We start from the raw sequence: 16816 nt of genomic DNA, 5'->3' as shown, positions 1-16816 counted from the left end.
TTTGTTTTCAATCACTTTATTGTGACTGTACAAAAATTCAGTAAATAAAATAATAAACACTTGTTTTCGTGAAACACATTTGGCCAGTTCCACAGAGGTAAGATGATCCCATGCCTGTTTGCCTTTTCTTTTTTTACTTTGCAGGGGTCCAATAAACACACAGTTGTGAACATTTTCACTACATATCCCCTCCTAAGTTGTAACAATGTTCAACTTACCAAGATGCACCAAATACACTGAATCAAACTCTAAAAAATAAATTAATAAAAAGAAAAAACACATCTTCAAAGATTTATTCAATGCAAAAGGTTGAAATGTTGCTTGTTTTTGTTCAGCAGTTGACTCACATTCACATCCCAACATGAGATTTTGTGCCAAAAAAAAAGAAGAAAAAAACCTAAAAAAAACAAAACAAAAACTGTGCAAATAAATAAAAATCAGATGCACACTCTCAGTCTCCTTCCCGCAAGGTCTTAGTTTGATCCATTCGCTGTACAGTGGCTCGCAGTTCAAAAAGGAATTCTCTTTCTACACATCTACGGACTCCACCACCACAGGCAATGTTTTTAAAAAAAAAGAGCATCTTGTCTTTTAAATATAAAATGTGTCCAAGCACTGCTGCAAGGACATGTTTTCATCAAAAAGCAGTCCAATCTGGCTTCAATTCTGCTCCGGGTCTTGTAAGAATCCCACTCATAAGTGGACTGTTATTATTATCGTCATCATATTCTCCATCTTTTCTGACTCCCACCTCCTCAAACATTCTGTAACAGTAGCAGCGGGAGCTGGTCCCAATATCCGTTCAGCACAGAAGGAGGGAGAAAAACAACAAAACAAAACAAAAAAAATCCTAAAATTTGAGTTTACCTCGTCTCACTGTCCCGTTCACCTGAGACAGAAAAATGTCCTGGTTTCAGCTGCAGAGAGGAGCTGCTGGGTCTAAGAAGGGTGTGATGTTTTCTCTTGTGAAACAGTGAAAATCTAGGAGTTGCTGGCAGCATTTTCATTGCTAGGTGAGCTTGGGGAGGAAGAGGAGGAGGAAGAGGGGGAGAAGTTCATTCTCGATAACCCCGGCGGGTCTGTGGCTGTGTTTTGTCCACTAAGACTCTTCCTGCACACAGGACACGTATCATGCTGTAAGAGACGGGGCATAGGAAGTTATCACTGTGATCAGCTTTAATACATGGACACAGCAGTTTTATTCTCACCCACAATCTTAATAACTCAGTAAAATGGACAATTGAATTGAATTTAAACAACTGAAAGAAGCCTGGTTCCAGACAACAGCCTTGTGGCTACACTGTAGACATAATGCAGACTCTTCACTGGGTGTATGCTTCCACTGTAATCAATGAAAATGCCTACATTAGGCGTGACAGCAATAAGTAAACTGAGTGTGCCACAAAGAGCCACTCCAAAAACGTAAAAATAGACGACGCTGTTGGGTTGGGAAATCTTTTTTTAACTCCATAAATGACCTTTGATGCCAACATTTATTTAGCCAGTGTAGTCTGGCCATCCCACAAACTCAGTCAAACTGCCTTACTCAGAACATGCAAAAGAGAGCCTTCAGTTTTTAGGCCCCTCTTCTGTGGAACCAGCTTCCAGCTTGGATGCGGGAAACAGACACTATCTCTACTTTTAAGATTAGGTTTAAAACTTTCCTTTTTGCTAAAGCATATAGTTAGGGCTGGATCAGGTGACCCTGAATCCTCCCTTAGTTATGCTGCAATAGGCTGCTGGGGAAATTTGCATGATGCACTGAGTATTTATTCTTCAGTCATCTTTCTAACTCACTATGTGTTAATAGACCTCTCTGCACTGAATCGTGCTTGTTATTAACCTCTGTCTCTCTTCCACAGCATGTCTTTATCCTGTCTCCCTTCTCTCACCCCAACCGGTCGCAGCAGATGGCCCCGCCCCTCCCTGAGCCTGATTCTGCTGGGGCTTTCTTCTTGTTAAAAAGGAGTTTTTCCTTCCCACTGTCGCCAAAGTGTTTGCTCATAGGGGGTCATATAATTGTTGGGTTTTTCTCTGTATGTATTATTGTAGGGTCTACCTTACAATATAAAGCGCCTTGAGGTGAACGTTGTTGTGATTTAGCACTGTATAAATAAAATTGAATTGAACTGAACAAGCACTGCATGTAGCCAGTAAAAAGAGAGAAAATCACCGCAAACGGTCTGAAAACCCTCTGTGTCCAGTGCAACCAAAGAGTTAGTGTTGGAATTTGTTATTGTCAATTCAATTTGACATATTTCTGTAAACAATGTAATTCAACTGCCTCTAGCCACAGCTTCAGTGACAAGGTGATTTCTTCAGGACTCACACGTCATAAGCTGCTCAAGTTAGAGCAAAATAAAACTAAATAACCCCCACCAACCAGAAAACATCTGACCTCAACACAATGGCAGGATGAATGACAGCTCTTAAATAAGACAGTGCAGCATGCATCCGACTGGTTTTGTAAGCCGTGCCCACTTATACACAGGTACTTTGGTAAACACTGCTTTTTCTGTTTTGGCCTTTTAGTAAAACAGAGCTTCTGAAAAAAAATCTTTCCAGGGTGAAGATTGGCTCACAAATGTCAGCAAATTCCTGGAAGATTGCTGAAAGTACCAGAAGAGACACATGATATGCACCAAGGGAAAAAAAATGCAACTCATTTATAATATGGCCTGCAACTAAGTGTAAGACGGGGAAATATTGTGTGTTTTTCCAAACTACCGTGTAATGATGCAGTATGTGTAAAACTGCATGGATTAGAGCGTTTTTCTTTACTCCTGGAATACAGAAAACCACTAAAGTTTCAAAGCAGCAAGATTTAAGAGAGCCACCAGAGAATATTGAGAATCAGTGCTGCTTTTGAAAGTCTTTATTAAAACTGTAAAGCTATGATTTAGCAGTTAACTTGTTTACGGTATCATCAGAAACATTTTAATTGTATTTATATAGCATCAATTCATAACAGCACTCACCTAAAGGCACTTTATACTTTAAGGAAAATAATCTAGAAGATTAGAAAAAAAAGCCAACTATCACACAACCCATTATGAGCAAGAACTTGGCAACATTGGGAGGGAAAAACTCCCTTTTAACAGGAAGAAAACCTTTCAGCAGAACCAGATTCGGGGAGGGGCAGCCATCTGCTGCAACCACATTAGTAGTTTATGAAGTACAAAGGTTATATAAGAATCAAGTGATCCAAAACAAACCTGGCTTCATATGCAAGTGGTTGATATCAATGAAATAACACAATTAATGTTTCAATCAGCTCTATAGTTCTGTTTGCATCATCCATTAAATATACATACCTGTTCCAGCCACGGTACTATACAGTCATTGTGAAACAAATGATTGCAGGGTAGCTGCCTTACACTCTCGTCAACACTGTAGTCTTCTTTGCACACGGGACACTCTAAACCAGCACCTGTGCAAACAGCAAACGACACACCATCTGTCTGTGCTCACACACACATCAGCCCCAGGGAAAACTGAGATCATGCTGATATAGTTTATTTGAGTTTAGGTAGTGTTGAGCAATTGTGACAAAGCCAAATGTCCCAAAAAAGAGACACTTTTCAAAGGCTGTTTTCTCATTATTCAAAAAAAACAACAAAAAAAACCACATACTGTTGTTGAATCAGTAGAACTGTCTACACAGATGTTTTATTTATTTGTTTTTAAGTAGAGTGCATAGCTGAGCAGGTTGCAGTGAAATGTACAAAGAACCACACTGAAAATGAGAAGAGGACTTACTGACGTGCTCCTCTGTGATGGAAATCGTGGGTAAATTCTTTATCCTCTCTCTGTCTGCAGGAGGGGGACCCGTGTTTTCAAACTGGTTTAATAACTACAAATGAAAAACAGACATGCTCACAATGACCAGCTGTGACCAAATCAGAATGACAACAAGGCCGATCAAATCAAAGGAAACTTCTTTTCATATTTCTATATGCCTGATCACCGGTGCTTCATTAGGCAGTTGCAAACGTGCATTCTTTGACTCTAGACACAAAAAAAAAAGAAAAATTTTAATTTGGACCTTCTCCTTTTTTTTCGACTCCACTCCCACTGTCACTGTTATTTTTAGAGTGAACCTTGAAATTCCTGTTCTGACCAGACCCTCATGTTGAGGATCATTAATATTGATGGGAACCGGGTCAATGAAAGCTATGACCCAGGGACCAAACCACAAGTTTCAGTGAATGAGTCCACAGTGTCCAAGCCTGAAGGCAGCATATCAGGTCAGGAACGTGACCTGGACGTGAAAGTTGCAGGAAGGTTAGAAGTGATGCTGGGCTGCAGAAGATGCTCCTTTAGACTGAAGGTTTTATACAATTCCAGGGGGATACTGCTTGTGACCCTAACTTCAGGCCTGCATTGTGCTTTGCCATTTCCTTAAGCTACAACACTGATGTAATTTCTACCATTTCTGTGTTTGTTGTGGTGGCTCTTTTATTTTGCCTCCATGCGCCTCTGTGTTCTTATCCTGTCCTCAGTCACATTAAACACCATGAATTAAAAACCAAGCTGCACATTTCACTAAATTATGTTCAAGTCACAGATACATTCTGAGCCAGTTAGCCTAGAGCTTTGTCTTTGGACTTCACCTTAATAACATTACAATAATGTCTGTTTTGGACTTCTGCAAAGACATTTAGGGGCATGCTGGTGTGTTACGTGTTAACCATGCGGTTATGTCCTGATGTTTCATATCCAGTGCCAGCCGATAGAAAAAAAAATGCTGGGAGTTTTTTTCCCTCCTAGGTCCTCGTTCTTCGTTGTAGTCAGCCCCCCCTCCCATCTCCCACAGAGTAATTTTTGTTTGTTCAAAAAATCAGCTGATGCAGATTTACATTTTAGTTAGTGATCCAAATTTGAAAGCCTTCAAGGTCAAATCTCTGAAGCCTCTCTGTGTACGTTAGTGAGACTTCCTGAAACACCAGACGGAGGTTCCAAATGTTGTGCTCAACACTTTTAGATTGTTTCAGTGTATTTTTAAGTGCTAAACTTGCTAAAATGACCCCACTCTGAAATCCAGGGCCCAGGTCTTGTATTCACTAGATCACAGTATTCCTGCAACTCTGTTGAATAGATTTGTTGGACTCGAAAGCCAAGTATAAAATTCTGTTTCAGTTTATCTCTATTTTCATGTGAAAGAAAAACATTGTACATACCTGCGTAATGATAGCATCGAGCCCATTGGCACCCCAGGCATAGTCCATTGGATTGGAATGTAGCATACCCCTGCAAATTAAGAAGGATGTTAAAGTAAAAAGTCTCCTGAAATAAGTAAGCAATGTGTCTATCATACATTCTTAAACTTACCAAGGTCCCATCCCAATATTTGGCATGGCTGTAGGTGCTATAATTCCATTTACTAGCTGCTGGATAATTCTAGTCAGGAAAAAAGAAACATCACAAAAACAAACTACTTACAACAAGCAACAGGGTTCAAACTGAGAAACAGTGGGATTAATACTGTTACCATAACATGTGACATATAATGTTTGCACATAACACAGTAACAAGCCAAGCTGTTTCCCCTGTCACTTCTTCTCAGTTACGCTCTACTGCTGAAAATGTCTCACCCCTCTAATGTGGGCACTCCTTCGTGTCGCGTACCCTGTCGCCGAGGAACATGCCGACCCCGTGGTTGCCGTGCACCGTATCTTTGCCGCGATGCCATTTCCCGCTCTCTCCTGTTTTCCGTCTCTCGGTTGTCCTCTGTGGGTAGCCGCAACCGAAGGTCAAAGTTTTCATCAAAAATCCCAAGGGCGAACGGACCATAACCCGGGGGAAATGTGAATAAGTGCTGGTGATCCACGTTCTAGTGGTAGAGACAGAGACAATGTCAAAATATAGTGTAGGGCATAGGTGTCAAATTAGGCTGTGGGCCAAATTTGGCCCACAGCCTAATTACATTTGGCCCGCGAAGCCATACCAAATTACCATTAGAGCTGGCCTACTGGTATTATACAGCTAATATATATATTGTTTAGTATTAAGTTTTGCTTGTTCCATATTCAGTTTTCCAGCAAAACTTATTTGAGTCCATAAGAAAAGATTCATTTTTATATCTGGAGGAAGATTTTTTTTTTCAATAAATATTAATGTTAGCCCGCCACTTTGTTCCAGTTTTGAATTTTGGCCCACTGTGTATTTGAGTTTGACACCCCTGGTGTAGGGTGTTAAAAAAAAAATTTTCAGAACCAGCTGATTTATCACGTCACACTTACCTCCAAGACTGGGCGGAACTGATCACTGGAAGAGGAAGTAGAGGCAGACCCATTTTCAGCACTGCATAAACAGAAAGTGAAACGTTAAGAGGTAGAAATGTACTGAAATATTAAACTAAGTAGCGATACACCGATTTATCATCAGAGCATCAGTACACAAGTCCCTTCTGCCTATGGTCAAGATTTACTGGTGGCTCATATTTTGCACTGATGTTCTGATTCATTGACTAAATGTTTGTTTTGAAACTTTGTTTCAGTGGACTTCTTCAGATTGATCCTCCTTACCTTCTTTCTTCAGGCAGTTCCTCAATAAAACCAGATTCACAGCGTGGACACGTGTAGTCCTACAATGAAAATGTAAATTTGAATCCCTGACACAAACAAAGTTGTCTCTTTATTAGGTCGAACGCCAACATTATATACTTCTGCAACCCATATATATATATATTTTTTAATTGTCTTTAGGAGCGTTTATGGAGTGCAACTTTATTGAGCAGGGCTTCAGAAGTTTCCTACATTTAAAGGGCACTGTGTCACACAGCTGAGCAGCAGACTGACTAAAGAGAAACTGTTACTGCAACATTCAAGAAGCTTCATGTGAAAGGCTTTGACAACAGTGCTGTTGATGACACAACAGCAGAGCCGACAGAGAGTGACTTTGTAATGATTTAACAACTACAATCAGCCAACAACAGTCTTTACTGGAAAGCATTCCCCGCTAAGCGGTGTCTCCTGAGTAAAAAAAAGAACAAGTCCCCTAAATCGAAAGTGAGCCCGCGGTCTTCCGTTAGCTTGCCCGTTAATGTCAAAAGGCTACCGCGGCTGAACTTGTCAAGCCCTTAACGTCAGCTCTACCTGGTTGTCATTTAGTGACGTTCGATATAATAAGGGTAAAACATGACATCTCAACCCAAGCGTATCCGCCAGCCTGATTAGTGACACCTGACTACCACCCCGTCCTTTACTACAGGGCTAGCCGAACTAGCGCAGCTAAACAGCAGCAAATGAGTCGAGAGACTCTTTGAGTGCCAAACCCACATAAAAAAAAGACAAGGTCGGATATTACTCATCATCCTTCACGCGGACAAAAGGTGTCTCTACGGCCCTTACCGGTAAACGCGGACTAATCTCTGCTGAACACCGGTGACAAAAAAACCGGCAGGGCCGTGGGGGAGCTTCAGCCATTTCTGAGCAGGAGAGCAGTTCGCACAGTACGGACGGGTAGCAGCAAGGGACAACAGCGACGGCTCTTGCAACAGGAAACGGAAACTAACGCGCACCTGACACGACAGGCAGGAAATGATTTCCGGTGTATTTACCTCCAAATTATAATTTCTTCTATCTTACCATAAAACGAACTAAACGAATATATAATATAGAAGCAAGTCTTTAGTTTTATTTTTTGTCAGTTTTGTCAAATTTGAGGAGGCCCTATTGGTGCATTTTTGACCTACATTGGTATGGCTATAAGACAAAGTGTTTTGTCTATCTGTATATTGTACTACCTTTTCAGAACGTTTTAAACCTGATCATTTTTATAATAATACGAGGAAGAAGGCAAAGAAGAAAGAGAACTAACCCATTTTAAACAATAAAAATGAACCTGAAAAGAAGCTGAATGATAACAATTAATAAATGATTAAAGTATTGGACTATAATTACTGTATTTTTATTCTTCTTTCGACTACTGCCTACTCCTCTGTCACACGAATCCTCGGCATGTCCTCCTTCACTGCATCCATCTTCTTCCTGCCTGATAGCTCAATAGTCAGAGCTTGTGGTAACAATATATTCACTAGCCCTCCTCTTTACAAGTCCAAACAATTTCAATAGGGCAGGGAGATGTGAAGAAAAAAAATCTTACTACAGGTTGTTTTGTTGTTGTTTGTTTATTTCTTTGTTTTCCTTTAGGGGTTTGAAGATGAAGGATAATTATATACCTTGTTTAAGATTCGGAATTTAAGAAAGCATGGTTTTATTTAATTATTCTATACCTATTTATGGTAAATGGCCTGTATTTGTATAGCGCTTTACTAGTCCCTAAGGCGCTTTACACATCCAGTCATCCACCCATTCACACACTGGTGATGGCAAGCTACATTGTAGCCACAGCCACCCTGGGGCGCACTGACAGAGGCGAGGCTGCCGAACACTGGTGCCACCGGGCCCTCTGACCACCACCAGTAGGAAACGGGTCAAGTGTCTTGCCCAAGGACACAACAACCGATACTGTCCAAGCCGGGGCTCGAACCGGCAACCTTCCGATTACAAGGCGAACTCCCAACTCTTGAGCCACGATCGCCCGATTTACTACATAGACTTTAAAGTAAATGCGGTTAAGGCTCGAGGTAAAAATTATGCTTTTATTCTGGTGAGTGGAAACCGGAAGTTTTGTGGGGAAATTCAGCCTGAAGTCGCCCCGCTTCTACCGTAACTACTGCAGGCCTTTTGTGTCGTCCCTGCTCGTCTTCTTTAGAAGTGCATTTTTCTTCCTGCTGCGACCATGGAGTCTGGCGATTCAGGTAAACCTTTACAGTGAGATTTACGCCAAATACGTGCAAACTGCACTTTAAGGTCGATAATTTATCCGTTAAATCTCACAAGCTAATTTAGCTTGTTTGAACCAGTGTACAACGCCAGCTAAGTTAACTAGCTGTTGGGTTAGCTGGATCAGGTTTTAAATAAGATCAATACAGTTCAATAAATACACATTTTAACTGCAGTCTTTAACAATCATATTTAAAGACACAACTGCCTCTTTAACCCAGTTCAGAGTTCGTCACATAGCTACTGAAAATTGTTTTGTTGCTCGAATAAGTGTTTTTTTTTTTTTATAAAAGGCTAGCACTAGTCTTCGCCTGTTTATAAAATAAGTGTCAGATTTCCTGATATGCTAGTTGTTTCAGAGGGTGGCTCTATCTTTTGTTAGAGGTTTAGATTTGTTGTCACATGCATTGTATTTTGTCATGTATTTGAGGTCGAGGAGGAGGAGGGTGGAAGTCCAGACCCATCCAACCACAGAAAAGCAAAATGAACATGACTATTCTCCGTCAAGAAAAACTGATAGCTCAGAAGAAAAAAGAGATCGAAGAAAGAATGGCAGAGCAAGCAAAAATGAATGTTCAAACCACTAGCAAGCCTCTGCCTGAAAGGTAATTATACACATCCTATCATGGCCCACATTCAGTTTGAATACCAACAATCTGATACTTGTACACGTGAATGTTTTCTGTGATGCCAACCTTAGACTTGAAAACATATTTTTAAAAATACCTTTTTACACTTTTATCCCTGTAGTTCTACCAGTGTCCAAGGGGCTTCCACAAATAAGTTCGCAAATGATGGGAGCTTCTTACAGCAGTTCATGAAGATGCAGAAGGAAAAGGCGCATGTGTCTGGTTAGTACCCAATTCTGCACAGCTTACTCAAAATATTGAATGATATTTAGCAGAGCTTTAGATGGGACAGTTTGCATTAGTATGCATAACCTAATTAATTAGAATCTAAATATAATAGAATTTAGTAGAAGGGTTTTCCTGAAGTGTCTCCCTTTCTTTCTAGGTTCCATCAATGATGCCAAGACCCCATCAACCCCAACTTTATCACCAGGAGGAAATGCGCTCCAGAAAAAGAGCATTTTCGTTGGCCAGCGACCTGGCCTTGGAGTCAGCAGCATGCTAAATCAGTTCAAGAGCTTCTCACAGTCCAAGAAGAATCCCATTCTCAGCCAGAGGCCAAGTGTCTTTTGCTCTCCAGATGGTGATGATGAGGAAGAAGAGGCCGATTACTCCAAATTCTTAGAGATGAAAGGTAATTCCTGGCCTGTGTTTTTCATTGTGTCAGGGGACACCTCCATGGCTTGGACATTTCAGTGCATCCTCTGCGTACTCCAGTGGAACAGTTGCCTTGTGACTGGCATTTTGTCATTTGTGCCCTTTGAGTAAATGTACTCATAGCGTGCTTAAAGTCTCTCCCCCAGAGGATTCAGACACCAGACTCATTATCGACAAGATGGCTTCTTTTGTGGCCGAGGGGGGACCTGAGTTGGAGAAGAAGGCCAAGGAAGACTACAAGGACAATCCTGTTTTCTCGTAAGTTTGAAGGACATTGTCGCTTAACTTAGTAAGACTTATTTTACTCTGAAAGTTTTTTTCAGACATATCTGTTTTACAATTTTTGCCCTTGTCTTTTAGTTTTTTGTATGATAAGAGCAGCGTGGAATATCTCTACTACAAGAAAAAGATTGCAGAATGGAAAAAGGATTTGCAAAGACCAGAGAAACTCTCAGATAATGGTAAATGGCCTTTTTACTTCACACACTTCCTTTTCTGCTTCTTTTCTTTAATCTTTCCTCTCAAGAGTTACTGTTATTGCACAGGAATGCATGCCGATACCGCATTCTCAGATACACTTGCAATTTTCAGGTATTATAATCTGACTACTGAGATACTCAGAGCTCGATAGTGATGGCTAATATCGTGACTACAGAAGCCTGTAACTAATGTACTATTGCAACGGAGTTCATCATAACTTGATCTGTTTTGAAAACTGCATAGCAGAAGGCTCACATTTCTCAGTAGTGTTAGTGCAGCTTACCATCTACACCAATACTTTTTTATTTTAAATGTGTAACTTTTACTGTGTCTACTCCTAGCATATCTAAAACTGAGATATTTAGAAAGCAGCTGAACCATTCATGTATTTTAAAGTTCTGATCTGGATCTGCACTTTTCAACACCCACTTTCTGCTTCTGATTGGGTCTTTTTCCAACTTCATGCCAACACATCACAGCTAGCCTTTGCTTTTAACTGTGCTTAAGATGTTGCAGATTTTGCTTTCAGACTCTCAATCTGTTTTCTGGCACAATGACTGTGCTATACTGATTTATTTTTGGATAAGTCTTTAATAAATACAGTATTAGACTTTGACTTGAACGGTGTAATGAATGCAGATGTAAGTTTTAAATTATAGTCATACTGTATGTTGTTGGAGTCTCTCAGGGCTTCATTCTTCATTTGTTACAGTAAACGCCTCAAATCCATACAGTTCCCCATTCACCACCCCTGTCCCCCTTGCTCCTCCTTCCCTTTTCCTTTTCTTATCCCCTATTGGCTCTAGACTGGTGGTGTATGAGGGCCAGTTGAGTACGGTACAGTAGTAGAGTGTGAATTGACTCCCAGTACTAATAGGCTGCTTAAAGTCTCCCCCCCAGTGGACGCGGAAACCCAGCAGGTGGCTGAGAAGCTGGCCAAGTTTGTGGCGGAGGGTGGCCCAGAGGTGGAAGCCATCGCTGCTGAGCGCAACCGAGACAACCCAGCCTTCAGGTAAGTGGCCATATCTGTTCCTGTGTCCTGCATGTCTCACATTTTCTTTTTTGATAGTTCGTCTGAACTGTATGAATCTTCTGTCCTTCAGTTTTTTATATGATGAACAAAGTCCAGCCCACCGTTTCTACAAAGAGAAAGTAAAGGAGTATCGTGCTGCAAACTCTCAGAACTCTGCAGATTTAACAGGAGATTCCAGGACAGCTGTTAAGCCACCAGCTGCTTTTCCAGTACCAGAAATCTCTCCACAACAGAGCCAACCATCTGCACTTCACTTTAAGGAGTCAGAAACCCCACCTGTGAAACGAAAGAGGAAGAGCAGATGGGGGTCTGAAGAAGACAAAGTCGACCTGCCTATTCCTCTCATTGTTGTTCCTCATGAGAACAGTCTTCCAGACCCTAACGCACCATCACTTTCTGGTATTTACTTTACAAATGTGCAAGTACTGTTCATGTGTTTATTTGTAGGGGATGAATATTAATTTAACCCCAAACCTTTTTCTTGTGCAATTCTTTCGTAAGACGGTATTATGTGTTTTGCAGCTGACAACAAATATTATTAAATATTTTCCAACTTATGCATGCTAATGCTCATAGCCATATTTCATAAAGTCATCTGAACATTGAGCCCAGCAAGATAGTTTGACAATTAATGAGAAATTGAGATTGCTAGCATTATACATACTAATGGATATTCCCCGTTTTAGTCCAGGAGCTGAGAGGTCTGGGTTATAAAAAAGGGAAACCTCTTGGTCTGGTTGGAGTGACAGAATTATCTGAGGACCAGAAGAGACAATTGAAAGAACAACAAGAGGTATGGAAGTATTAAAAAAGAATACATAGTGTTGTTGCTTTAGTCTTTTAAATTTCTTTCAGATCATACAAGATTATAATTTCCTGGAAGTTCTTAACAACATATGTGTTGCTAACTGAGCAGGTGTTGTTTTTGGGGTTTTTTGCAGATGCAAGAGATGTATGACATGATCATGAAGCACAAGCGTGCAATGGCAGACATGCAAGTGATGTGGGAGAAGGCCATAAGAGAGCATCAGCACGAGTATGACAGCGATGAAGAGGTTGACCAGCAAGCGGGGACCTGGGAACATCGGCTCCGAAAGATGGAAATGGAGAAGACTCGCGGTGAGTTTTACCAGCAGCCTGGAAAATCATTCATTTACACTTTAACTCTATAGGATTTTGAAGACTTAGTTTTGTTTTGTTTTTAATGTAAATGTCTATTCCAGAATGGGCTGAATCTCTGACAGAAATGGGTAAAGGGAAGCACTTTATTGGTGACTTCCTGCCCCCAGAGGAGCTGGAGAAGTTTATGGAGACTTTCAAGGCACTAAAGGTCAGTTTTCATTTCAATTCAACACTTCCCCAAATTGGGAAGGAAATATCAGGATTTGTTTAATGCATCACGCATGTTATTTCTGGGGAAAAGAAAGGATTGCAAAAGTAGGCCCTTGTAAATCAGTTTTTTCATATATATATATATATATATATATATATATTTAGTGTCTTTTCCACAACAAATGCATACATATCTTTAGTAGAGCTGAGGTTTTTCTGAAATGCCTCAGCAGTTGAACCCAGACTGCCCATTTCCCAGCACATTCCTCGTCCCTTTCTGAAAGTCCCCTAGGAACAGACTGTAATTGCTACTTTAAAAAGAAATCTGTGTGATTTGACACTGTTATTATCTCATCAAAAAGTATCAAAGCTGAAAAAATGAGCACTATGAATGTAATTTGTCTCCCAGAGGCATGGGAAGTTGTTAGAAAGTCAGCTCCAGGATGTGGCTTTTTAAATGGCAAACGGCATACAGTTTGAGTCTAAGCACATATAAACACAGACAAGTGTCTTTGAGGAAAATGTAATATAACTGTTGGGTTATTATAGTACATATGTTTTTGCAGGCTGTATTTGATGAAGGCCTGAAGGCTGAGTGTTATTGAGATACATCATCTATAATGTTCTCAACATTTAAAACAACTAAAAAATAGAAGGACACCTATGACTTAACAGTACAAATCTAATAATCAACTATATACACTCCCTGTTTCTGTACATGTGCACTTCCCAAGGATGATAAACATTATTGCTTTATTTTAGCTGTTTCCATGTCCCATTGGCTCCATGTTTGTGCGATATCTTTAGGATTTTTTTGAGTGTTTCTAATAAAACTGAATTATGATTCCTCACAGTCATAAAAAATGTGTGGAATCAAAACACAATGCTGCTTCTGTTTGTTATGAATGCTCAACTTTTTTTCCTGGATTCACAGGAGGGTCGGGACCCTGACTACTCAGAATACAAAGAGTTTAAGTTGACGGTGGAGAATCTCGGTTTCCGAATGCTCATGAAGATGGGCTGGAAAGAAGGCGAAGGCCTCGGCAGTGAAGGACAAGGAATAAAGGCTCCTGTCAACAAGTGAGCATTTCTACTTATATCATCCTTCTAATATTTAAATTAAACCGAACTCAGTGCCGTAATTTTATCATGTTGGATTTCTGGTGTTTACAGTTGTGGGCAAAAGTTTGCATATACTAATCATGGGCATGAATGCCGTGGTAAATTGGGGCTTTAAATGATTTCTTTTAACTGTTAATTTTCCAGGATGGATTGATTGTAATATTTGGTTAAATGTCTCTTATCAAGTTGCACCTCAACCAGACACTTTTGGTATTGGCAAACCAGTTCATTTAAACCCAGCTTTTAAACATAGTCTACAGATTTTCAATAAGGTTGAGGTCGGGGCTTTGGGAAGGCCATTCCATCGGCTTAATGTTAACCTGCTTTGACTGAAATTTGGTTTGGATAATCTTGAAGGTGTTTTTAGAGCAGGATCGTCTTTATTGGTCAGTACCCTCTCACTCCATGTCAACGTGAAACTCGCTTCAGTGTGGACAGTGACACTCCAGCAGTTTCCAGTTCTTGAGTTTTGGCAGTTATAAAAAGATTCCAACTTGTGCACCATTTCTTGTTTTGTTTTTTTGTTTTTGTTTTTTAAGTCGATAGAGAGTAATATATGCTGTATAATCACTCCATCCTGGAAGATGAACGGTTGCAAAAATTCTAAATAACCATGAAATCCATGCCCATGATGAGTGTAAGTAAACTACACCTGATTTACTACTTCAGTACTTTGGTACATACATTGCAGGAATTATTAGTTCAACATTTAGTGCAGTAAGTATATAAAAGTGTAATTTGGTGTCGTTAAATGACCCGGTAATGACAGTGTCAGGAATGTATTACTTAGCAGTCAGTTTACAGTGTGTGCTTGTAAATCTTGTGGGCGTTTATACCTAAATAGGACTTAGCAGACCTATTTAGGTATAAATAGCTGAATATAAACACAGCCATTATTACCACTGGCTCTGTTTATATTCAGCTGTCTCAGGGGGCCATGAGTTTGACAGTGAGCCAACGTGCACGGTAGCCATTCATTAATACTTTCATTATTTACACCTCTGATTTGGAAGAGCAGTTGTTTTTATTAGAGACTGTAACACTCGTATCAGAGAGACACAAAAAAGTCTTGTTTTATGATCTCTCTGTCTCACTCCAGGGGAACTACGGCTATGAATGGAGCAGGATTTGGAATTGACCGCCCAGCTGAGCTCTCGAAAGGTGATGATGAATATGACGCTTTTAGAAAGAGGATGATGCTCGCCTACCGCTTCAGGCCCAACCCACTGGTAACATATCTTTTATGTTTTCTAACATTGTAAAAGTAATCTATAAAATTTCACCAATTTATTTAAACTGTTTACATAATTTGGATTTGCATAAAGAAAGCCACACATTGTTTCCGTGTTATGATCTGTTGACTTTTTAAAGAAGATTTCTGCTGCACAGCCACACACAGTCCTTTGTTGTGCTTGAATTTAATCTGCTTTTTCTTTTGTCTTCTTACAGAATAATCCACGGAGACCATATTACTAATGTAGACAGCTGTTTATGTGTATACTTATTCTTCTTTATTGTAACTTAATAAAAAGCTTTTTTGTGTGTGTGTGTGTGTGTGTGTGTGTGTGTGTGTGTGTGTGTGTGTGTGTGTGTGTGTGTGTGTGTGTGTGTGTGTGTGTGTGTGTGTGTGTGTGTGTGTGTGCCCGTGCCCAAGAGGATGACGAAGTTTGAAAATGGAATAAAGCTCTGTAGATTCTCTAGTTTGTTTGGTGTAATTACACACAGTTTTCAGTATTTGATCATCTGTGTTATATTTCAATTACAGATTGTAACAAATACTGTCCTCACCCAACTTCTATAATAAGTAAACTCATTACATCTTTTTGCTTTACCATCTAATAAACTCACTTCTGCTTTAGCACACAATTTTCTGTATAGTTTTGTTTACTGTGTTCTGTAACAATTTTGATTATTTTCACTATATGCTACAGTTTCTGCAATAAAACAGCCACCTCCTGAAATGTGCAGTTATCTTTTCACCTGCTTATACCTATTTGTTTATAATCTATTTATTAGAGGACATGCAGGGGTCAAGAGTATCTTACTTTCAGTTTATGACATACCTGTGTGCCAAGTGTAGGCAGTCGTGTAATCATATTTGATAGTTTGATCGGTAATCATTCTGCCATGGCTCTGTACAGCAGTGAGTCATTAAGCAGGCTTGACCGGGCTCAAGCAGCCAGTAGTGAGGAGTGACAAATCAGTGAAACCAGACCTTCAGTTTGCCATTCTCCAGAGAGGTTTAGACAGGATAAATATAACTCAGAAATCCCAGCTAAGCAAGAGCTGCTCCTCAGAGGCAACTTAAGTGAAAGTAGAAAGTAAATCGAGAGTTGCTGGTTAATGGCATGAGGGTTTCTTGATGGATTAAATTTCTTAAGACAGATATTAGTGGGTGCAATTATTATAATCCATTAATCTTTTGATCTCTTAAAATTTATGAGAATTGTGATAGGGATGTAAAATAGCTTTTGACAATATACTTAAATTATTTATCTTGAAGGCAAATAAATCCTGACATTTGAGAAGATGAAACAAGTAATGATTGACATTTTTTAGTTGGAATAATTGGATATTTAATTGGTTAATTAATTGTCTCAGTTAACAATTTCTCTTTCTTGTAATCAGTGCTTGAGAAAAATGAACTACAGTTGCCGAGAATATACTCTCCTCCTGGGAAATATAAATGATCACAGATAACAATGGGGTAAAATCCCTTATTAAAAGTGAAATGAGAAAGATTACAGTTGTTGTATTAAACTCCCCTGTTGTTG

General features: G+C 39.8%; 2 protein-coding genes across 2 annotated transcripts; one reads left to right on the top strand and one right to left on the bottom strand.

The window, feature by feature from the left end:
- Positions 1-7526, bottom strand: rnf126 (ring finger protein 126). The gene is made up of 9 exons (XM_026150734.1): positions 7353-7526; positions 6528-6586; positions 6243-6303; positions 5595-5833; positions 5332-5400; positions 5181-5250; positions 3760-3853; positions 3315-3430; positions 1-1134 (listed from the first exon to the last, which is right to left on the bottom strand). Exons 1-9 carry the CDS (start codon positions 7425-7427, stop codon positions 982-984), a joined length of 936 nt encoding a protein of 311 aa, XP_026006519.1. The 5' UTR covers positions 7428-7526; the 3' UTR covers positions 1-981.
- A 1092-nt stretch (positions 7527-8618) lies between these two features.
- Positions 8619-15586, top strand: sugp1 (SURP and G patch domain containing 1). Its single transcript, XM_026150465.1, has 14 exons — positions 8619-8764; positions 9220-9394; positions 9540-9640; positions 9804-10052; positions 10210-10333; positions 10436-10536; positions 11444-11567; positions 11659-11987; positions 12275-12381; positions 12530-12707; positions 12812-12918; positions 13855-14000; positions 15142-15271; positions 15492-15586. Exons 1-14 carry the CDS (start codon positions 8746-8748, stop codon positions 15516-15518), a joined length of 1917 nt encoding a protein of 638 aa, XP_026006250.1. The 5' UTR covers positions 8619-8745; the 3' UTR covers positions 15519-15586.
- Positions 15587-16816: the final 1230 nt, after the last annotated feature.

This window comes from Astatotilapia calliptera, chromosome 18 (assembly GCF_900246225.1).
Source record: "Astatotilapia calliptera chromosome 18, fAstCal1.2, whole genome shotgun sequence".
Lineage (NCBI taxonomy): Eukaryota > Metazoa > Chordata > Actinopteri > Cichliformes > Cichlidae > Astatotilapia > Astatotilapia calliptera.
The sequence above is the reverse complement of the archived record's forward strand: the minus strand, read 5'-3'. Positions and strand labels throughout refer to the sequence as shown.